The 24,523-nt window shown below is 32.0% G+C and overlaps 1 protein-coding gene and 1 pseudogene across 2 annotated transcripts; both read left to right on the forward strand.

Moving 5' to 3' along the window:
* The first annotated feature begins 6,378 nt into the window (after positions 1–6,378).
* On the forward strand, positions 6,379–20,524 carry LOC114400691 (CLIP-associated protein-like). 2 transcript variants are annotated; one of them, XM_028363269.1, is made up of 21 exons: positions 6,381–6,903; positions 8,295–8,450; positions 8,549–8,611; positions 9,543–9,611; positions 9,778–9,943; positions 10,766–10,927; positions 12,467–12,564; positions 12,867–12,941; positions 13,018–13,086; positions 13,171–13,256; positions 13,336–13,453; positions 14,320–14,418; positions 14,500–14,857; positions 14,997–16,795; positions 17,325–17,426; positions 17,941–18,045; positions 18,183–18,257; positions 18,342–18,410; positions 18,529–18,597; positions 19,251–19,352; positions 20,083–20,524. In XM_028363269.1, exons 1-21 carry the CDS (start codon positions 6,571–6,573, stop codon positions 20,242–20,244), a joined length of 4,335 nt encoding a protein of 1,444 aa, XP_028219070.1. In that variant the 5' UTR covers positions 6,381–6,570; the 3' UTR covers positions 20,245–20,524. The 2 variants fall into 2 exon arrangements, with proteins under 2 accessions (XP_028219071.1, XP_028219070.1); XM_028363270.1 differs by lacking the exons at positions 18,183–18,257; positions 18,342–18,410; positions 18,529–18,597; positions 19,251–19,352; positions 20,083–20,524 and having other exon boundaries at positions 6,379–6,903; positions 17,889–17,993.
* A 2,821-nt stretch (positions 20,525–23,345) lies between these two features.
* On the forward strand, positions 23,346–24,218 carry LOC114398369 (annotated as a pseudogene).
* The last annotated feature ends 305 nt before the right edge of the window (positions 24,219–24,523 follow it).

Raw genomic sequence — 24,523 nt, forward strand, 5'->3', positions numbered from 1 at the left:
AATTGAATTTTTAAAGAACTAATTGTGTGATTAGATTCTCTTAAAAAAATTATGACAAGCATAACATTTTAGAAACAAAAATTTCAGTTTTTCGTACAGAAATTATGTCGGAATCTAGGTTTTTTTCTCCTCGTGGAAGGGGGGTGTCTTAAATGTGAGTTTTAACTTTAACATTCGTGCGGGCCCACCTCAAAGTTGTTGGTTTCATAATTGACCTCACCTCCTTATGAGTTATCCTTCATTGTCGGACCTGCATCATCACAGTACCAGAAGAAAGTAACCATCTTAGTCATTGTGATATGAAAATATGAAAAAGACATCCCACCCAAGAGGAGGTGGACAGTGTTGGGTCTTCTTGTTCTGGAATCCCTAAAGAACAGTACGAGGAAGCAGGTGCACTTACTATGACTCCAAATTTAATTATGTTCTTACAGTTGGCCCTCTCACTTCAGTTACGGTATTTCAATTTAAACATTCTTTTGTTAAACTTAATTAAACTGAGTCAACTACACAAGTAAATGTGGGTCATAATAATGGAAGTAACAATTACTCAAGTACCTAACTTTTTATGTGTCGTCCTTTTGTTTTTAATGTTTTATCTGTATTTTATGTATAATGTATCATTCTTTAGCCACTCAAAGCAACTGAATTGCATGAAGGCTAAGAAGTAGGTATATCAAAGGTCAATAAGGTGACTTTTGACCCTAATAATTTCGATCTCTTAAATTTTTTTTTCCATAACAAATCTCTCCATTCATGTCACTGTCTAATTGCCAATATGTGGGTAACAAATAATACTTTATATGTGACATGATACTTTACTGATTTAAAATCTTAATGAACTCACTAGAGATTACAAGTATGAAATGACGTTTTTAAATGGATTAAATAGTATTGTAGTAATTGAACAGTGGAGTAATAGAGAGATGTAATTTTACAAATAGGAAAATTAGAGAATTTGATGGCTGGAAAAAATTATCGATGAATTAAAATTACACATTAGCCACATTTGATTAATCAAAAGTATAATGAAGTCATATAATTTTTTCAGTGAGCGTCATATCATATGATTATTTTATAAAGTCCATATTTCATGTATAAAGGTCTTGGATCACAACTTACCAACTGTATAGATTCTTAAATCATAAGGAATAGTTTAAATATAGTAGACAAATGTCATTCTAATTTTACGAGATTCCACAAATAACTATATAAGCTGGTGTCCCTACAGCTTAAAATACACGAGACTACCTGGAACTCGCATCAGCCAACCTGTAAAGATGAAAACAACTTTTTTATTTTTTTATTTAATTCAACTCGATATAAAATCCAACAAAAACAACAGCAGTTATGATTTGTATTTCTTAATTAAGTAATTCAAATTTATTTATTTTATTTTTGGTTTTTTTATTTATTATTTTTTTGGTTTAATTGAACTCGATCAATGTTCCCGTTTAAAATCTAACAAGACTACTAACAATTAATATAAGTAATAATGACTTATATTTCTTAATTAATTAATAAAAAGTTCTAAATAATACAAAGTTATTATACCTTAAATACGACCCCTGATAAACTATACTAATATATATATATATATATATATATATATAACCTAAGGACTGACATGATCAAGCAAAAGCGAAAGTGGACAACTCTTTTTCTGAAAAAGAAATCACATATTCTTTTTTTTTCCTAATGTTGAATTTGTCATGAAGTTATCCCTCTCCTCTTTTTTTTTTTCTTGGCTGTTTTCATCATCCAATGCCAAAACTAATCCCTTCTCAAAATCCATTTAACAAACTTTATATAATAATGCCACTGAAAGACCCGTGAACAAACAATTGCTAAGTTCTTTTTTTTTATTTTGTTTATCTGGTGGAACTTCTTATCTCTTTTAATTGAAGTCTTAACCATCATTATGTTATGAGAAAATATGTAAAGATGATGCAATGAATCATGGGACCATCTTAATGTCTAGTTTTCACGCTGCCATTAGACGACAAGAGCAAGCGAAACTCTTTTTTTCCATGTTTGCATGCTTGAATAAATTTCTTAAAAATCATCACCTACTAGAAACAAATCAGACATCATTCACACACTTGTCCCTTTATGAAGTTTTCTTCTATTTTCCAATGATATTATGAACCTGTTTCAACTTGTCTTGGAAATAGAAGTTACACCACAATTTAAGAGATGCGAAATCTAACATCTCCAACAACGTGTGAATGCAATATCCTTTCATTCATGCCTTTATTTCAAGTCACTCTCCAACAAAAGCTTGCTTTCAAACCTAGCTTTATGAGAAGATATGTTAAATAAATTCATCATTTACGCGAGGGTTTCTAGTGGTGTTGACTAATGAGTTTTTAATTCATAGTTCTTACTAATGCCTTGAAAAAAAATGTTGTATTTAGGATTCTTAGAAAGTAAATTTGAGTCTAACTTAATTGTAAAAGCTAACTCATAGATTGAGGATTGTCTCTCAATAAATTTTATCTTTATATTATCTCTAGTTGACGTGAGACTTTAACTTTTTCTAATACATTCATCATGTTCAATACTTTTGGATTTAATGTATGAATAATATTATGAATGACCTATTTAATAGATTTAAGATAGACTCCATATCATAATAAAATAGTGTTTATTATTGATCTAAAAAAAATTAGACAAAATTACAAGAAATAGTGTTATCTCTTTATATAGAGAAAGTCTACTATAATTAATTCTCAACTGTGATAGTTACTAACCAACTACAGTTCATAACTATAATTACTTTACAATTGGTGACAGTTCATTGTCATTAAACTGATAGCTCATTAACAGTAAGTAAAAGTCAATACAATGGAGTAAAAATAGTCTATAAGGATCCACTTGTAACACGTAATTTAAAAAGAAAGAGAAGGAATTATTACACTGCAATATTATTGTTGTTAAAATGTAAAATAAAATACAGTAACTTCATCTAATATGCTGTAACCATTGAAGTTAAACTTGTTTTTATTTTTATTTTTTTACAGAAGTCAAACTAGTTTATCTTGTGATAAGTTCACTAAACACACGTCACCACAAGTTTAAGTCCAATGTGTTCCAGGACTAAACTTCAGTGAGATTTTAGTGATGAGGGATTAGGTAAGGCTCTTTAGTCACATGCTGTTGATAAATTGATGTCAACTATTGTCATCACAATTCTTACTTCTCATCAGCTTAATTATTATTTTGGTTCAGTAATAATTTTAAAAGTCTCGCCAAAGCAATTTGAAGAGTGAACCTTGTTTTGTGTCTGTAACACTTAAAGAATTGCTCCTTATTTTGGAAAACACATGCCGTCAATCCAATGCTGACATCTTAAAAGAAAATGTTATATCAACCGACAAAAATTTTGCAGTAACAGATTTGACTAAAAGTACAACTGTGAGCAAACATCTTATTTGAAAACTGTTTTTCTTAAAATGAGTAGATGATTAATTTTATTAGGTGAAATATTATTTGATGATTAAAAAAAACTAGAAAATTATAGGCTTAAAAAAAATCTTTTGATCTTATAAAATATTTTTTTAGTACTTTAAAATTTATTTCTTTTAATCTAATCTCTATAAAATTTCATTTTTTATTTTAGTCATATCATTAGTAACGTTATTAATGTGACTAACAATAATATCATTGCGTCATGTAATCAAACATTTTGCATAGTCTTTGTGCTATATTAGTAAATGATTATGACAAAAAATGTCAAACAAAAAATAATAATGTCATCATATACTAAAATAAATAAAAAATGAACAGGTTTTTAGGACCTAAAATAAAATTAAAAAATATAATGTTTTTTAGGACTAAAAATATTAACTTCATTGCTTTTAGCCTCACTTACATGGTTTTTACAATTCAAATTTTCATTTGATTCATTTAAATTTTTGTAAGAACTTACATTTTCACCAACAAACTTATCAATAGTCCTTTGTGATTTTATTAATTTTTCTTTTTTCACTTCCAAATAAATTCTTTCTAGATAACATCTTATAAAAAAGATAAATGAAAACTATTCGGCCTCCTCTCATTCATAGGCCTAGTGTCAATGTTCCTCTAAACCATGTCCATTGTTGGACCTTCATTAAAGTTGTTGCTACATTTCCAGGTCTTAATGACCATTATCGCTATGAAAAACATTCTTTCTCATCAACAAAGGTTACGATGATAAGATAATTTTTCTTAATAATTTGTATTGTTGTGATATATAAGACATCTTTTCTCAACAAGTAAATTCATTAAAACTCATAAAAATGCTTTTCTCAATCATTCATATATTGACTATATTTTTATTAAAATTGTTAATGTCAAAATATCTTGAAAAAATGCACAAGAAAAACTAATAATTAACAAAAAAAATTTGAAAGAGATATTAAAATCTATTAACAATAATGTTACATGGTAATTAAAATAAATTATTCTTCCTATCTGAAGTGTGTGTACACATTTGCACACAATATACTGGTTGAATTAAAAAAATACAATATATTAATACATTACTTGTAATTATTCCAATGAATTTAAAATAATATTAATTACTTTAGTTAAATAAGTGTATTGGTTCAACCTAACTTAAGTCTTTAACTAAGAAAAATACTGGTTGAATTATACCAAAAACAAATAATGTATTTGGTTTTAACTTTTAATTACCCTGATTAATTTAAATTAATCTTAATTATTTTAATTAAAACATACACTGGTGATAATTAGGTTAATAAAATTATGTATTTTATTGAATTAAAAAATAAAAAAAATTGAGCTGAAATTTGACAGGAAAAAATAAATGTAATATTGTCATATAATCTTTTGACACAAAGATTTAATAGAAATACACTCTATCACCATCTTATTAATATGTTATGTATGATCGAATTTTAATTTTTGTTTGTGTAAAACATATATGTTCCATAAATAAGACATTTAAACGATTTTTTAAATATACCCTTTTATCATTTTCTTTGCAAATTGTTATCAAATAATTACCCACTTTTTGTGTGTTCTGGATTTAGAAAAATTAGGGCAAGCAAAATCGAGCAACTACCGTGAAACGAGAAGGAAGGAAAGTAAGCTCATGTTGACAAAAACATCAATTTATTTATATGTGAGACATCAATTACACAGTCATGAAAATAGACATATGCATTAAAATATGTTATAAACAATGATAAAAATATCTTATACTGCTATTTTGACGGCTGATTTCCTATACCAGTCAATGACACTCCATGCATTAAAGGGAACTAAGAAGTATAAATGTTTAAATTAATTAATTACTGGTCGTCTGGTCATTAAAAATGCACTATTTTCAAAATTAGTCTTTTTAGTTTTTACTATTATTTTTAATCTTTAAAATTAAAAGAAATAATGTATTTTTAATCTCTCATAAAAAAATAAAAAATAATTTAAACCATATTCTAAAAAGAGTTTATAAAATGTCACTTATGTTGTATCCTATATTCATTTATTTACTTTTTTATACTGTTATATTTTTTTCCCAGACACTAACTCCACTACGTGATTTTTATTATACTATAAAACTCTTTTTTTTTTTTTTCTGGGCACAAACAAATCAATAATGCAGTGTGGTTCTGGTATACCAAAATCTCCTAAATCAATCATGATCATTAAAAAATCATTTTAACTTTATGCTTTCTTCTATATAAGTGGTTCCTTTTACGGTGCCTTAAGCAAATATTTAAAGGCACCAGCAGCTCCACAAGTACTTTTACTATATTTCGTTTGCGTTATCTCATTGTTAAAATAGTAATTGGGAAATTTCTAGAAATGAATAAAAAAAGCATCTTAATGAATTAAAAATAGTAATTGGGACGTTTTTCGTAATCAACTCTTAAAATTAAACAAAACCTAAAGGATAATCTAAACCAAAGAAGAGAAATACTAATTGACACTCTGTCTAATATTTTTTTCTATCATTCTCTATTACTACTATTAGCTAAAACTGATTGCAAATGGTTGATTTTAATGAGTCACCCTTTTTTATTTAATATTTAATGACTTTATTTTCTAATCTATAAGTGAGACAAAATTTGTGAAGTGTCAATAACATTTCTCTATGAAACCTAAAGTATAATTTAACAAACCTTAAAGGAAGACCAAATGAAAAAAGAGAGACTTTTTTTGAAAGAAAAAAGAGACTGAACCTTTTTTTTTTACTGCAAAAGAGACCGAACATAGTAAAATAAGTTAATTATTAATATAGTTTAGAAATTAGGTCATCGAGGAAAAAAGATAATTTAGAATATGTTTGAATTATGATTAATTAATTTCGGATTAGTTATTAATTATTATTTTAAAAAGAAGGGAAATCTGGAACAAAAGAATGGTTAAAATTTCAACCACCGAACCACATAAGCAAGTTTTGATTTCATTTCAACTTCATCCTTCGTCTTCTTCCCCCGTCAATCTAGCCACTCTCTCAGAATTTGACGGTTGCTCCGCGTAATCTCGTCGGTTTCTCACTCGCTCGCTCAGTGACTCAGTGACTCGCTCACTCTTCTTCAGATCTGATCGAAGAAAGAAATGGAGGAAGCGCTGGAACTGTCACGCGCCAAGGACACGAAGGAGAGGATGGCGGGCGTGGAGCGCCTCCACCAACTTCTAGAAGCTTCCAGAAAGAGCCTATCCTCTTCCGAGGTCACCTCGCTCGTCGATACGTGTATGGATCTCCTCAAGGACAACAACTTCCGCGTCTCCCAGGGCGCGCTCCAGGCCCTCGCCTCCGCCGCCGTCCTCGCCGGCGAACACTTCAAGCTCCACTTCAACGCCCTCCTCCCCGCCGTCGTCGACCGCCTCGGCGACGCCAAGCAGCCCGTCCGCGACGCCGCGCGCCGCCTCCTCCTCACTCTCATGGAGGTAGTACACCTTCCTCTAACTCGATAGTGACAGTAATCGAGTGTTGTGCTAACTAACTGGTATCGATAGGGTGCTGTTTAGGAATTATTATTAGGATAATAATGACTTTGATGTATCGAGCGGAAACCGTGCGGCGACGATTTCGGAATTGTTCGCTATTTTGCTCTTGCATGACCTGTCTCGTGGTTCTGGAGAATGAGGATCGGAATAATATCGCGAGATCTTTAGTCTTAGGATCTCTTGCTGGTGTGATTTCATCGTCGCGTGTGTTTGGTTTTTCATTTAAGATCCATATTTACTGCAAAATCACGTCGAAGAGCATGCAAAAGCAGCTATTAGTTGTTAGGGATCCACGTCCTGTAGTGTCAATCGTGTTTCCAAACACACTACTAGTAGGTTAGATGAATCTAAAGCCTTTCAGATGCTGTGTTTTTAAATTGTGGTGCCTTCAACTCAAATGAATAATTAACCTTTCACCAGTTAATTTTTTTTAATTGACTTTAGACTCTAGAGGAGCATTAAGAAACATGTGACAGAATGTCTGCAAGTAGCTTCTAGAAGAAGCTTGGAGAATTTCTTTTTTCAGATAGTATTAGTGTCCGTGAAAATAAAATTTATAATTTCTGATTGTCTCGTTTGTAAGCCAGACCAGATTTAAGTCTGTTACCACCAGTTAATTGTAACTTTATAAGTGAATGCTTCGAAGATAACTGATATAGCACTCTGTTAAGTTGATAATTATGTAGTCATAGGCTGTTCTAGGTGAATCATTATAAAATGGCCGGGGGATGGATGTAGATCTATGAACAGTTCAAGCAGGAAACTATTTAAGCAGAGTAGTTTGTGTTGGGTTTCTTGCATGGCATAAATGTTGACATAAGCTTGTGATTTATCACTAAACAATTAAGTGGAGTTTCTCATGGCTAATCTGTGATTGGATTTATTTATCTATATGACCTTGTGATAGCTTGAGTGTTTCTTTTACACTTCCGATCTGTATCTTTACCTAGGCTATGTTTGGACTAATGGAAAGGGATGGAATGAAATAACATGATGGCATGATGCTAGGTTCCACTTATTGGATTGTTTGAGAATGGAATGGAACCTGATGGAGTGCATTGCTTTCCATCCAATAGCCCTCTTTTCTTCCCCTCCAATTTCTGGAGTATGGGATGGAACTAGTCTGCATTCCAGTCCATTCCATTCCACTCGTCATTATCCAAACTTAGTCTAACTGTGAAATGGATAATGTTTCCACGTGTATTTTGGTGTTTATATTATGTCTGTCTAAAAGAGTAAAGGTGAAGTAAATATGTCCTGATTGTAATTTTGAAAATGATACTTTTTTAGTACCTTGCATTTTGCATTCATTTTGGATTATTATTATGCAGGTTTCTTCTCCTACAATAATTGTTGAAAGAGCAGGGTCCTTTGCTTGGGCACATAAAAGCTGGAGAGTTAGAGAAGAGTTTACACGAACTGTCACGGCTGCAATTAATCTATTTGCATCTACTGAGCTTCCACTCCAACGGGCTATCCTCCCCCCTGTATTGACTTTTACAAACAAGCAGTACATATCTTTTGTACATTTTGAATATTCTTGGGATGTGATAATAACTCCTTCCAAAACTTGATTGATTGTCAGGTTTTGCATTTGCTTAATGATCCAAATCCTGCTGTAAGGGAAGCAGCTATTTTGTGCATTGAGGTAAGCATGCTTTATCTTATAGTCATTTAGTATTTTCTATGTATTGGCTAAAGGACTCAGTTGCATTATCATGTTACTTACCAAAAAGGGGTTTGTGCCATATCAACAGTTAATTTCAATTCTTGAATTTCTGAACCAAAAGTAAAGAATTGCTAATATTGTATGTTGCTTTTACCTTAAAGAATGAGAGAATGGCATAATTATTGAAGAACAAGAAAATGGAAGTGGGTCTATTGTCTAATGGAGGATGTGATTTGATGTTATATAATCTCAAAACTGATGTTATAAAAATATATTACTTTTCAAGGCCTGAGGCTTGTGAATTTTGTGGCTCTAAATTTGAGAAATCCAAAGCTCACCTATTATTTTGAAAGTTTGAAGTTTTGTATTACTGAAATTTTCATTCATGCTTATGCATGTTAATGAAAAACTGGATTTTGCTGCCCCCACCTAGTAGTGAGAAAAAGGCTTTGTTGTTGTTGTTGGTATGAATAACTGGATTACAGTAAGGCTTAAACATGTTTTTAGCCCCTCAAATTTAGGACACTGTTGATTTTGGTCCCCCTATTAAAAATCTGCACTTTTTACTTTTTAGCCCCTCAAATTCGCGGACTGTTGTTTTTAGTTCCTCAACTTCATTTTGGAGGACTAAAAACAACTTTCTGCGAATTTGAGGGACTAAAACAAGCAAATTTTAGATTGGGGGACCAAAACCAAAAGTTCCTCAAATTTGAGGAATTAACAACATATTTAAGCCTTATGTTAATCTTAATGGTTTATTGAACAGTTTTGTAATTGATATCATGATGCCATAAACAAAAGTTGGTTTATTGATGTGTTCACAGTCATACCTGAGGATAGTGATTATGGATTTAAGATAAAAGATGAATATTATTGTTAGTACATTTCTTTGACATTATCTTTTTTACAGGAGATGTATACACAAGCTGGACCTCAATTTCGTGACGAACTTCATCGCCACAATCTTCCTTCATCTTTGGTAAATATAAAACAAGAATCACTTTCCTCATTCATTGTTATTTAATATATTACAAATGCACAAACACACTTTTAAGCTCATGAATTTGGACCTTTGCCATTTTACATTTAATAGCATCTACTGTGAGAGTTTCTTATGTCTTGTTCATTGCATCATATGGTTTCAGGTGAAAGATATTAATGCCAGGCTTGAGGGAATCCAACCAAAAGTTCGCTCTTCCGATGGCATTCCAGGTGGATATATTACTGGGGAAATTAAACATGTAAGTGTTAATCCCAAGAAAAGTAGTCCAAAGGCTAAAAGTTCCTCAAGGGAGAACTCTCTTTTTGGAGGTTAGTATATTTGTAATTCTTCAATCATAAATGTTTCTTTTTAGTTTAATATCGATTAAATTTTATACATGGCATGATGATTTATATCTTTGTAATTTCCTTCTCATACTGACTCTATTTACCTTATAATTTTCTCTGTAATTAAAATTTACTAATGTGAGATGAGCTGCATAGTTGCCGCTATATTGGAACATACTTTCAAATGTTTAAATAGTGTGGGGTTATGGACCCTATGGAGTTTGGACATGTATATTTTCGACATCTAATTTTGGTTTGAGTTTAGATTAGTTTAAGCTCCTTTGTTTCTTATCATTAAACTAAACTTTGATATCATGATGTTAGATTTTTTAGCTTTTGATTTTAAGCGATGCTATTTCAGTTAGCACTAATTGTGGTGATTTTGTTTTTCTGTGTCATTTTTTTTCAAACTTTGGGATATTGTAGCTAACATGTATCCTTGGGTAATTCCAAAAGTTAAACACACTTGGTCTTTGGGATTCTAGCTTTAATTACATGTTAGTCCTTGGATCTAACTGCTTTTAGTTGTCATTTGGTGGATATATTCTTCTGCACTTGTTCAATGATAGAAAATTACATGAGATGCATGTGCAGAATGTGTAAAAATTGAGATAATTTTGATGGCGGAGGCAAAATGATTGAAGATAACATGATATGATTCAAAGAGATGAGTGGCATCTCAAGTTGTAAAATTGTAAAATTAAAAAAATAAAATCCACATCCCATAATGTTAATATACTGTGTATAGTTGGATGAGAATATTAACTATTTAAGTGTTCATTTTGTTTATTAAATTATGAGCAGGAGAAGGTGACATCACTGAGAAACCCATAGACCCTGTCAAGGTATATTCAGATAAGGAGTTAATCAGGGAATTTGAGAAGATTGCATCTACCCTTGTGCCTGAAAAAGACTGGTCAATTCGAATTGCTGCTATGCAGAGAGTTGAAGGTCTTGTTCTTGGAGGTTGGTGGTTCTGAATTCCTTTGAGAAATGTGTTCAGAAAAATATGCGCTTAGAGTGCAATGTTAAGAGCTTATTCCTATTTCGAGTCTAAAAGGGAAAGAACATTAGCTGTTGTGGAATATCATTACTTGAAGGATGCTTGTGGTGATCTTTTATGAATATGGTATTGGGTTTTATTTGTTGATGTTGATTCAACACAAGTCATAGTTAACTGAGCTGTGGCATTGAAAGATTATCGCAATTAGACAATAAAAAAGAAAATTAAATGCTGGTAGGACCATTAACTACAGCTGTTGAGATACCAGTCTATAGAGGTGCAGTTTTTAGGATCCTAGTTCTCCTAAATTGTGGGCCAGGGGTGACTTAAACATTATTGCACTTCTTAAACTTAATTGATCAGGGCCTACATTTTTAAAAGTCTATTATTATTTGGATAGTAAATTACTCCAAAACCATTCTTCTAATTTGCACTTCTTAAACTTAATCACTTCTATTTATAAAACCTACACAAAAGCCCTCTATGTTTTATAAAATTATGAACTTTTTTGGGTTAAACACAATTTTATTTTTGCATGAAATTGATAAATATACTTTTATTACTATTTTGACTCATTTTCATTTCTTTAAAAGTTACACAAACCCTATTGTATTTTATAAATACATTATGATTAAATCCCCTGCAATAGTAAAACTTTTAATTTCTTAATTACTTAAACGATAAAACTTGAAGATAATATTATAATAGTGGATGAGAATACATAATGAAGAAATTATAATTTCAAATATTAAAAATAACAATAACTATTGCAAAATTGTTGCTGTAATAAATGTAAGAAAAAACTAAATCATGTGAATTATTAATAAGATAGAATAAAACTATTCTTAAATCAATTTTTAAAAAAATTAAATAATAAAAAATAGAACCATGTTTTATTGATTTATTTTTTAATATTTCATTTGATTAAATTTTTTATCATAATGTTATTGAAAAAAAATGGTTTTCATAACAATTTAAAAACAATTCTTGTTATTTGAAGATACAGAATTATAATTTATTGTATTTTCTTATGTTATTTAATGTTATCTTCCAAATTATATTGTTTAGGTATTTAATAATTTCAAATTGTTATTATTGTAGAGAGATTTAATTGTAATATATTTATAAAATTGAAGAGAATTTTTTGAAGTGCAAAAATTTGTGATGAGGATATTTTTGTCAATTTTATATTATACGGAAATAAAAGCTTTAGCTTTAAGTGTAGTATATTTATAAAATAAGAAGAGTTTTGCGTCAGTTTTAGAAATAAAAGGGATTTTATATAAAAAAAAATGCAATATAGAATGGAGATTGGAGTAATTTACACTTATTTGAATTATCTGCATTGTTTTCTCTCTGTAATATGTATTTTTTTCCTATTGTTTAAGCGAAAATGGTTTTATGTATGTTTAATTGTAATCCACTGAGCTAATAAACTAAATGTAATAAATTTTCTTTTCCTGTGGCATGATTGTTGAATATCTTATTACTTTCTTTAACAGGTGCTGTGGATTATCCATGTTTTTGTGGGCTCCTGAAGCAACTTGTTGGACCTTTAACCACACAATTGTCAGACCGAAGATCTACCATTGTGAAGCAGGTGCTCTAATATTATTATTGTTCTATATTCTCTTTTATTAATTTGTAAAACTGGTCTAGGTGAAAGTTATAATTTCCTGTTCCTTCTTTGCTGTTTCTGGAACTTAGGAGAATGGTGAATTTTTTCTCTTGAAGCAATCCTTCTTTGCATATCTTTAAAATGAAACATTCGTTTGGAATTTGATGAATTCCTTCTCTTAGTATGTTTGTTGGTTTTGTCTCATTATAATTACTGAAGGACCTTGTCCATAGGTTAGGTTCTTATACCCAACTGTTTCTGGTTTGTTGTTTGCTTTCTTCTAGGCTTGCCATCTATTGTGCTTTTTGTCAAAGGAACTCTTGGGTGATTTTGAGGCATGTGCTGAAATGTTGATACCAGTAAGTTCTCCTAGTATCTCGGATTTATCACAATTTTGATGCTTTTGAAATTATTAATTTTTGATCTGATAATCAGGTCCTTTTCAAGCTGGTTGTGATTACTGTGCTTGTAATTGCAGAGTCTGCAGATAACTGCATTAAAACGGTACTGTAATATGTTCATTTAATTACCTGCATTTTCTTATCCCTCTTGCTATGTGTCATTTTCACCTTTGCCTCTACTTTGCAGATGCTGCGCAACTGCAAAGTTGCTCGTGTGCTTCCCCGTATAGCCGATTGTGCAAAAAATGATCGCAATGCAGTACTTCGTGCAAGGTATATATCAACAATTATTGAAAAGTCACAAGCTAGAGTTTTGGTTTTTGATCAATACCAGTGGACATTTGTACTGTAGGTGTTGTGAATATGCTTATTTGGTCCTAGAACATTGGCCTGATGCACCAGAAATACATCGATCAGCTGATTTATATGAGGATCTGATAAAGTGTTGTGTTTCAGACGCAATGAGTGAGGTAGCTTTATAGTTTTAGGTTATTGGATATTTGGTAAATATATAGTGCATTGAATTTGTAAACTCTGACTAGCTTTTCCATTGGGTTTTCTCTTCTTCCTGAACTATCAAGAAATTGTATCACCTTTATAAGCGTGTTAGTGTTGTGGGAAGTGAAAGTGATTCCCCTTGTTTGCTTATATTTTAGTGAAATTTCAGTTCTCATAAAATGTATGATATGATAAATCAGTAATGATAATTAAATTGTGAAATTCCATAAATTTTTTATTTATTGGTTGGCTTTATGTCTGAATGTGTCTATGTGTAGTAAGGAATGATTAAGGTTCTGAAACTTAGCGTAATGGAATTTATGCTGAATGATGCTTCTATTATGGTTAGCCAAAGAACAAGGCCTCTGTCCAATGCTTTATCTCTGTGTGCACTCGCACATGTGCATCATGCCAAAATAATATAAATTTCCTTTTACAATAATGATCGTGGGGAGAAAATAAGTATCCAAGAGGCAGTTGTGTTGTGAAAAACTCACGGCTTTCCTGCCATTATATCCCTTCAGGAACCAGAATCAGTGAAATAAATCATCCTTTTTTTTTTGCATATATCTATTTTTTTTTTCCATTTGTCATCCACTTGCTTAATTTAATTTATATTCCTGAAGTTTTGGTTTTTAACTGTGCCAAAAGGCGTTGTGATTTGTGAGATCCATGTAGCCAATCTCACCTACTTTATTATTAGTTATGATCATTTACTTTTTCGAGCAAATTTTTTATTCATCATTTTTCATTGATTTAGGACAGAAACTCATTAGCATACTCATTGATTATTCAAAGTATATGCATGTGAAAATAATTACTATATGAAAATTAATAGGTACGGTCTACTGCAAGGATGTGCTACAGAATGTTTGCCAAAACTTGGCCTGAGCGTTCTCGTCGCCTATTTTCATCCTTTGACCCTGCTATTCAACGGGTATACACTTATGATTTTGTGGATGTCATTCTTTCTTTTATCTTTGTTCAAGTCATCTTTTAAAGTGAATGTAAATTGCAGTTAATAAATGAAGAGGATGGGGGAATGCATCGGCGACATGCTTCACCTTCCATTCGAGATAGAGGTGCACTGATGTCATTATCTAGCCAGGCCTCTGCTCCCTCTAATCTACCTGGTTATGGAACTTCTGCTATTGTTGCGATGGATAGAAGTTCAAGTATATCATCAGGGACATCTATCTCATCTGGCATACTTCTTTCACAAGCTAAGTCACTTGGTAAGGGTACAGAACGTAGTTTGGAAAGCATGTTACATGCAAGCAAACAGAAGGTTTCTGCTATTGAAAGCATGCTTAGAGGCTTGGATTTGTCTGATAAGCATAATTCATCTTCTCTCCGGTCAACAAGTTTGGATCTAGGTACCACATAAGTTTTCCTGTTAGTTATTTTTATTTGTACCTCAATTTTCAGGACTAGATGTCATTCAATGGTTGATCTGTTAGTGTTTTTTTAAACTATTTGAGCGGTTAAATTTTTCTCTTATTGCCCCTAGTGCAGGAGTTGACCCTCCATCATCTCGTGATCCACCTTTCCCTGCTGCTGTCCCCGCATCTAATCATCTGACAAGCTCTTTAACAGAATCAACTACTTCTGGCATCAATAAAGGTAGTAACCGAAATGGTGGTCTTGGTTTGTCTGACATAATCACTCAGATTCAAGCTTCGAAAGATTCGGCCAAGTTATCCTATCGTAGCAATGTTGGTATCGAGCCTTTATCATCATTATCATCATATTCGAGTAAAAGGGCATCTGACAGACAAGAAAGAAGTTCTCTTGATGATAACAATGATATGAGGGAGACTAGGCGATATATGAACCCCAACACTGATAGGCAGTATTTGGATGCCCCTTATAGAGATGGAAACTTTAGGGAATCTCATAATAGTTATGTGCCTAATTTCCAGAGACCACTATTGAGAAAGAATGTGGCTGGACGCATGTCTGCTAGCAGGAGGAGGAGTTTTGATGATAATCAGCTATCTCTTGGAGAGATGTCAAATTTTGCAGATGGACCAGCATCTCTTCATGAAGCTTTGAGTGAAGGACTTAGTTCAGGTTCCAATTGGTCTGCTAGGGTTGCTGCCTTTAATTATCTTCATTCTTTGTTGCAGCAAGGTCCAAAGGGAACTCTAGAAGTTGTTCAGAATTTTGAGAAGGTAATGAAGTTGTTTTTCCAGCACTTGGATGATCCCCATCATAAAGTTGCACAGGCTGCTCTTTCAACACTTGCAGATATTGTTCCAGTATGCCGAAAGCCATTTGAGGGTTACATGGAAAGAATATTACCCCATGTGTTTTCTCGGTTAATTGACCCTAAAGAACTTGTCAGGCAGCCATGTTCAACAACTCTGGAAGTTGTCAGCAAAACTTACAGTATAGATTCTCTCTTACCTGCATTATTACGCTCACTAGATGAACAAAGGTCTCCAAAGGCTAAATTGGCTGTTATTGAATTTGCTATCAATTCCTTTAACAAACATGCTATGAATCCAGAAGGTGCTGCGAATATTGGCATCCTAAAATTATGGCTTGCTAAGTTAACCCCTTTGGTCAATGACAAAAATACAAAGCTTAAAGAAGCAGCTATTACCTGCATTATATCAGTGTACTCTCACTTTGATTCGACTGCTGTTCTTAATTTCATTCTGAGTTTGTCAGTTGAAGAACAAAATTCCTTGAGACGAGCATTGAAACAATACACCCCTCGCATTGAAGTAGACCTAATAAACTATCTGCAAAACAAGAAAGAGAAACAACGTTCTAAGTCTTCCTATGATCCATCTGATGTTGTGGGAACATCCTCTGAAGATGGATATGTTGGTTACTCTAGGAAAGCTCATTACCTTGGTAAGTATTCTGCTGGTTCCCTTGATGGTGATGGTGGCAGGAAATGGAGTTCCCAAGATTCAACACTGATAAAAGCCAGTCTTGGTCAAGCATCTTCTGGTGAAACTCGGGAACATCTGTATCATAATTTTGAGACTGATCCTAACAGTGGTAGTCTTGGTTCAAAAACTAAGGATCTTGCTTATGCAGTCAATCCGATGGGTCAAAACATTGGCTCTCAAACTAGCCAACATGGACATGTGGACAGTAGCGTGAGCTTAGAGGGTCTTTCCATTCCTCGTCTAGATGTAAACGGTTTGATGCCATCAGAGCATTTAAATGGTACTGAAGGCTATGTAAATGACAAAGAGCATCCTTCTGAATTGGAACGTAATCATCACTCAGCTGAAGATGTAAAGATTAACTCTATGACAGACACAGGACCCAGCATTCCTCAAATTCTTCATATGGTAAGTTATGCAACTAGTATAGGATAAGCTGGTTTTGTAATTTTATTATTTGGAAAACAAAAAGATCTGGTAGAAAGAGAAATATAGTGAGAAAAAAATAGGATGGTGATAAAGCATTCTTCAAGGATGGAAAATTGCAGCAGAAAATAATAGTAATAATCAACTCAAAATTTCAGTCAAGTCTCTTTGCAAGACAAGATAAAGAAACCTGTTAAAGCATTGGCAAAAACACAGGGCCAAGAATAAAGGCTAGTCAAGGAGAAAGGATGGCTATCATCGTTGTTTAAAACTATAACATTATGCTGTAGCTAGTTAAGAGCAATCATAAGACAAAAAGTGCACTTTTCCATACATTTTTTGTATCCTCACCCTACCCAAAACTTTGATAAAGAGTTGTAAGAAAGTTGTCAAAGGTGGCAGGACAAACTCACCCAAAACACTAAAATCAATGAAGAGATTGTTGCAAACTCCCCTGTCTTTGACATCTTTGAGATATATCACTTCGCGTCTGAAAAATGTTGTTTTCTAGATATGCAGTGGGGGTGATGGAAGCCCTATTTCAAGTAAACGGACTGCTCTTCAACAATTGGTTGAAGCTTCTATAACAAATGATCATTCTGTTTGGACCAAGGTATGCTTGATTTGATTTACACTTTCTTTTTCTTCATAAGTTGTATGGCTGTTGGTCATACTTATTATTATGATTCAGGATTCAGGAACTGATTAGAAAGTGAGAGAAATCAGGGAAACAGATGAAATGTTGAAAGAAAATACTTATGAATCTGAATAATATGATTTGTTTTAACCCTAATGTGATACAATACAATTACATCTATATATGCATGTTTCAGACCAACAGGTGCTGAACTAACCACTAGATCAGTATAATATTGCCATTTATAACACACAATCAATGTATGTGATACAATACAATTACTTATATATATATATATATATACTGGCATTCTGTTAGAATATTATAATTTCTCCAAGTTTGTTAAACTTAAACAACAAAGAATGATACTTGCTTGTTTAAACTTTTAAAAACAGTGATTATAATGTATTGTAAAGAAGTTTTTTTTTTTCTTTGTAGAGTTTTTCCCCCCTTTTCTCTATGTAATGGCAGTTTCATGATGTACTTGCAGTACTTCAATCAGATTTTGACAGTAGTGCTTGAGGTGCTGGATGATTCAGATTCCTCAGTCAAAGAGCTTGCTCTTTCACTGATAGTTGAAATGCTTAAAAACCAGGTTCCTACTCCTTTTGTTCCATTTTTGTTTTGGGGATTATGCTCTTGATTACGTCAGTACCTACAATTGTGCATATCTTTCCTCAGTCAAAGATCTTTCTGATTTTAAAATTTAACTTCTACTTTTATTGTTCACAGAAAGGTGCCGTGGAGAATTCTGTTGAGATTGTAATTGAGAAGCTGCTTCATGTTACAAAAGATATCATTCCTAAGGTAGGAAAAGTTGTTCCATTCTACTTTGTCTTCTGTACATTTGCTTTCTTTTCCTAGTCTCAGCTTCTTCCATCCCTTATTTAGGTCTCGAATGAAGCAGAGCACTGCCTGACCATTGTTTTATCTCAGTATGATCCATTCAGATGTTTAAGTGTATGTATTTCTTGATTTTTGTACTTTGTTGCCCCTTTACTCCCTGTAAAATGTTAGAGGAAAGGAATGGGGTTTTACTTTTTTGACAATCTAATGCTCAGAATTTCAATCATTTCAGGTCATTGTCCCTCTACTGGTTACTGAGGATGAGAAAACGCTCGTTATTTGCATAAATTGCTTAACAAAGGTAACTGTCTTTAGAATGATTTCTTGTTCTATTTTGGAAAGAAGTGCCCAATGAATCAATAATATTTCAAAGCAGAGTTAGTATTTTCATGTCCATATCCTGTATATGCTTCTGATACTTATAAAACATAGGTAAATGCTAACCAGTGCACATAGGTCACTTGTTAAGGATACAAAAAGACATTTATTGTAAAATAAAGTATTTATTATATTAAAAATAAAAATACCAAAATCATTTAAGCATTTTCTTTTTTAAGTAATTAGAAGAATTTAACAGGGGGTATTAAATGCTTCCCAACTAGTGTTTTTAGGCTGTTGTTAAGGAGACCCTAAAACATATTCTGGAGTGTATCCTGCATTGTCTCGGTTACTCCAGCCAACATGCCATTTCACTGTATGAAGTGCATTAATATCACTAGCATTGTAGCACATGCGAACAAGTTTTTTCTTATTCTTTTAAATGTCTTTACGTATTCTAGTTGTATCATATCTCATGTTTTTAAGAATTTACTGTATTCTGTTTTGTCATATAGTACCTGCACCACATCATACCATTACTTTGTAGGAAGTGATCCATTTTTACACATAAACTAAACATGTTTTATAAACATTTATCTTGTTTAACAATTAACATCATATTATTCCTTTCTTCAGCTTGTGGGGCGGCTTTCTCAGGAGGAACTGATGACTCAGTTACCCTCGTTTCTGCCTGCTCTTTTCGAAGCTTTTGGTAACCAGAGTACAGATGTTCGGAAGGTACTTTAGATTTTTTATCTGGAGTAATTTATGTTCCATAGAGTTGTACATCTTAAGAAATGTCAGATGGTAGATAATGCTGTTAAGTGGCATATGTAGTTATAACAAATCTATCTGACAACCAGAGATTAGATGCTTGAGACCTTTTTGGTATCTTAAGTAAGTTATCTCTGTTTGGACTTTGGACCCTATGGAAAAAAAAAGACAATGGTGTCACTAAATTGAAACTTCTTTTCTCTGAACTTGCTATGGCTCATCATAAACAATTAGTTCTGACTATATTCCCTGTATAATTTGCCATACCAAATGTATGAACAGAAAGAGATGATCATTTTCATTCATACTAGCAGTGATTATTCCATAATCCATTCCCTCATTAGAACAAAATCAATCCAGCAAACCATTTATAACAATGCCAGGAAGTTTGTCCTTTGTATGTGTCGAGCTCTTTTGATTTCAGCCTTGATGGTTTGATATATTAGCCACCTAAACTTTGCATTGTGCCTACTTTACTGTTGCCAAATCTGATCAGTAGTCTTCTCTCTTAATTCATTATAAGGTTTAAATATTGACTAATAATAGAGGATCATAAATGTAACTGTTTCTATCTATACACATTTTCTTTGAATGAGAGGATTAGGGTATTATTTATCACTAATAATTATATTTTTGTTCCCTTTATATATTCTGTTTCATTATACTTATTTTATATAAATGTGGATTGTTACAGACCGTTGTTTTCTGTCTCGTGGATATTTATATCATGCTTGGGAAAGCATTCTTGCCATATTTGCAAGGGCTTAACAGCACACAGTTGAAGTTGGTCACCATTTATGCAAATCGAATCTCACAAGCCAGGACAGGCAAAGCAATTGATGCCGTTCAAGACTAGCAGGTTCATGGGGAAGAAAAAAAATTGTGGCTTTTGGGTGTTGTCTATTCATTGTTGTGTATTTTGTATATCTGCGTGCATGAATTTAGATGCGGGTTCCATTGTCTTTCTCCTTGGGTCTCTTTAAATATATAGTTTTTTTTGTCTTTCCTTTTTTCCTGGCAATGTTGGAATTTGGAGAGTTCTGATGGTGAAACACGCAAATTGTAATCTACATTGAGTAAACATTATTGATTGTAGTTAATGGTTTTCAAGAAAGTCATTGATTCATTTACATGAATATTTTTTATTTTGTCAACTTATTTTCACGCTGCAGTTCTTGTTCTAGAAAGATGTTTTTTCTTTTTTCTTAATACAAAATAACAATACCAAACACTCATTTTGGTGGCGTCCCTCCTAACCAAACATAGCCGTAACTAAGTTAAGGGTAAAGTTGCAGCTCTTAATATGTCCATGAGTATGCCCATTATAGAATTAGCTTAGGATGTTATTTTCTCGTCCCAACATAAGCTTCACAATAATGAAGCTTTTGATAGTCATTATTTGAGCTCCGAGTATTGCCATGTAAAAAAAGGATTAATTTATTAGCCAGTATCTGAATTGTTTTGAAATTTTTTAAATAAGCTTCTATACTCAAGATACTTGTAATTGAGTCCTTGAACATATAAAACATTTTTCATTGAATCTCTTGGTTATGATTCCAACAAAGTTGGATGAAATATTTTTAATATCTGTTTGAATTTTAAAAGTATGGAAACTTATTTGAAAATTCTCAAAAATTCATAAACCAGCTCACTTAGTTTAATAAATGGTTAGATCCTTAATCTATTTTAGATTTTAAAAATAGTTTTATGTATTTTTAATATTCGTAATAACTTTCAATAATAATTTGTATTTTTCATTTTTTTAAAAAAGAATAATCTGTAATTTAAAGGAAACCCTATTCCTGAAACTCAATTAAAAACGATTTATAAGCTTAACAACTCAATCATAAGTTTTTTCTTTTTTTTATTCGGATCTTAAATATAATTTTTTAAGATCTTTCATGTTTGGTTTAATTTCAATTTTAACAACAATTTGAGTTAAAAAATTGGCCAGTATCAACTTTTAACCCCAACAATGACAAAATAACTATACTGAAGCTGATGAGGTATTTCAAAGATCTGTTAAATTAATTATGGATTTAGTAAATTAAAATGAGAGAGGGAAAATAGTGCAATATTTTTTTTTATTGGCACGGTCACTTAATTGAGGTAAAATAGTTATTAGAAAAAAATAATACTATAAAACAAGAATTTATTATACTGTTTAGATTGTTTCGATTATCTGGTTAAAAGAATATATCATAATTTATGGATAAAGTATTTCATGGGGATCGACACTAAAGTTTTCAAATTTATTTTTCCTTAGATCACACGAAGTCATTTTGAAAAGAATTTTTTTATTATAATACTTCGTGTTTAAGCAAAATTTATAGGGATATGATTTAGTTTACTGAACAACAAAATAGTTATTGCAAAACTATTATGAAATAGCTTAAATATATTGTCGACTTAAGCCGATGCTATGCGAAACTTTTAGCTAGTTTGAAACGGTCAAATAACCTGACTGTATTATAAATGTTAGGTTGCATCGGCTTGGCTGAGACTACTTTAGACATAGTTGATTACATTGACAAAGACTGTATTTTAACATTAGAGTTAGTTTTGACTGAGACTAATTTGTTAGCTTCAAAATAATTTTACAAAAAAATGCCTGCGTCAAATATTAGTGTCGGTGTTGAGGGCAACACTATAATTTGGACGCTATATATTTTTGTGTTACAGTAAAAGATTATTGTTTGTTTCAGGATTTCCAATATTTTTCCAAAACAAGTTTTCGTGACAATTTCAACTTTTAGTTTTTCGACCCTCGTTATAATTATCAATTATATTAATAAGTTGATTTTATATTTTTAATATGAACGAATGTTCAAACTTTGTTGTGTCATGTGTATATTTCACTTATTTGTTTCCTTATCCATTTTAATATTAACATGTATATATGAATTGATTAACGGACTATTCATCCATATATTTTTCTAAACACTTGTTAGTATTTGATCAATCGATATACATTGTTAATCAATAATTGACTCATAATCGTTAACTAGAATATGGGAGGTATAACATTTCAGGCGTAAAAATAACATAACAATGGAAAAAAATAAAATATGGAAACAACTGATTTTGAAGAGATATATACTACGTGGAGAAGATGAAGAGAGAATCTAATTCTATTTATAACCAGGACAAACTAGGTAGTATAGCATTCTGTGATTCTAATAGCAGTGTTGTAGACACCACGTAATATGTTATTCTCGTCCTTGTAAACAAAAGTTGTGTGGACATACGTGCTTACTTCTGTTTTATTCTCTTCCTTGCATTGTAAGGTATACATACAGAGTCACGCAATGGCTGAATTATAAGGAAGTTATAACTAATGAGTTTGGCATACTTGCTCGTTTTTCATGCCAAGAAACGAAAGGCAAATAACGAAAGGACCCCAAAAATATACTTCAAAATTTGATTGTCTTCTTGTCTAGTTCAAAATAGAAAAAAGGTGGCCTACGAATTTATTCAAGATAGGAATCATCCACATTTTTGGAAAACTATCACTCTCCCTCAGATTTTTAGATTTTGAACGAAATCCAGAGACACTTCCACAAATTCAATGTTGAAGCTAACTCACATCCAATTTGGTACTTTGATAATTCTTTTCGCTCCATTTCCTTTCAATCTTATATCACGCCTTACTCGATCAATTATCCACATGGGAGGGATATATACGTGTCATTTCAATATTTTTATTTATCTATCTATCTATATATGTATATAGCACCCCCAACTAGCTAGCTTTACATCATCCATTTTCATTCTTCCCCTCCTACTCATAATAGTGAGTTTACTCTCAGAATTTGGAGAAAGAGTTCTCATTCAGGTTAGTGATATTGCTACATTATCCTTAAATCTACACAAACATTTAGCAATTAATATATATATATAATATCTTTGTTTAAACAAATTAACTCACTGTATTTTTCTTTCAAGTAGTAGTGTGAGGAGACGTAAAAAGTTACGGAATCCCAAAACAAAAACCGAATGGCACCTAAAAACTTGGGCACCAAATTAACAGCACTTGTTGTAGATGACAATATACTCAACCGAAAGATTCATCAAGCTGTTGGAGAGTGTTGGCGTGAAAAATCAAGGAGTGGAAAATGGCCAAGAAGCAGTGGACATTCATTGCCATGGGCAAATATTTGACCTGATTCTCATGGACATGGATATGCCCATCATGAATGGCATTGAGGTGCTTATAATTAATTAATTACATTACATTACATGCAAGTTTCCCATTATAAGTTATATATTGTGTAGTCAAGCTAAAGCTGAAATCACGATTTTTGTAGATTTGCTTCCAAAAAAAGAAACTATTTTTCTAGATATGGTTTTGTTAAAAAATGCAAGTATTTAATGCCCTTGTTTTTTTAAAATTTATTTATTTATTTATTTATTTTTATATAGGCAACAAAGGAACTTCGCTCAATGGGCATTGGTAGCATGATTGTCGGTGTGTCATCACGCTGTACGGAAGCAGAAATACGAAAATTTATGGAAGCGGGGCTGAATGACTACCATGAGAAACCCTTGAACAATGCTAAGCTTAGTTCAATTCTTGATAAGATCAACCCTAGTTTTACTCGTAATTAGTGGAAAAAATTTAACGTTACCCGTTCCTTGTTTCCAAATTCCATGTTTAGTTTTTCCTTTTTTTCTTTTGTTGATTCTGTAGTTCTTCTTTTACTATGGTGAAGTCTGTGACTACGCACGTGAGTATCAATGTTAGACAAAAATAAAGAAAAGACTTGAGGAATAACTCTTGTTCAATTCATCAATATGGCGGAGTTGGAAGATAGTACAAAAAATTAGAAATTCCTATGGCACCTAGTTAATATGATCTGGATGTATGCTCATTTTCTTTTTGTATTTTAATTTGTTTATTGCTACATGCATGTATGAACTTTGGCGATCAAGTCTTTGCTACATGCTGCTGTTGTTACACACTTGCGCTCAAATATTAGAACGATTAATAGGATAGGAAATTAACCAAGCTTACCTCTTGTTTCAAGATGCTAGAATCCAAGAGAACTGCAGAATAATAATATAAGCCTTTTAAAAAAAGAATAATAATATAATTATAGATAGAACCCAACAGATATATATAATTAAAAAAGATT

This window comes from Glycine soja, chromosome 19 (assembly GCF_004193775.1).
Source record: "Glycine soja cultivar W05 chromosome 19, ASM419377v2, whole genome shotgun sequence".
In the NCBI taxonomy this organism is placed as follows: domain Eukaryota; kingdom Viridiplantae; phylum Streptophyta; class Magnoliopsida; order Fabales; family Fabaceae; genus Glycine; species Glycine soja.

What these genes read in the sequence shown, in the direction of transcription:
- LOC114400691 (XM_028363269.1), top strand. Translation starts at nt 6,571, where the DNA reads ATGGAGGAAGCGCTGGAACTGTCACGCGCCAAGGACACGAAGGAGAGG. An exon ending in TCCTCCTCACTCTCATGGAG is followed by an intron (nt 6,904 to 8,294) that starts GTAGTACACCTT and finishes ATTATTATGCAG; the next exon opens with GTTTCTTCTCCTACAATAAT. An exon ending in ATCATTCTGTTTGGACCAAG is followed by an intron (nt 17,427 to 17,940) that starts GTATGCTTGATT and finishes ATGTACTTGCAG; the next exon opens with TACTTCAATCAGATTTTGAC.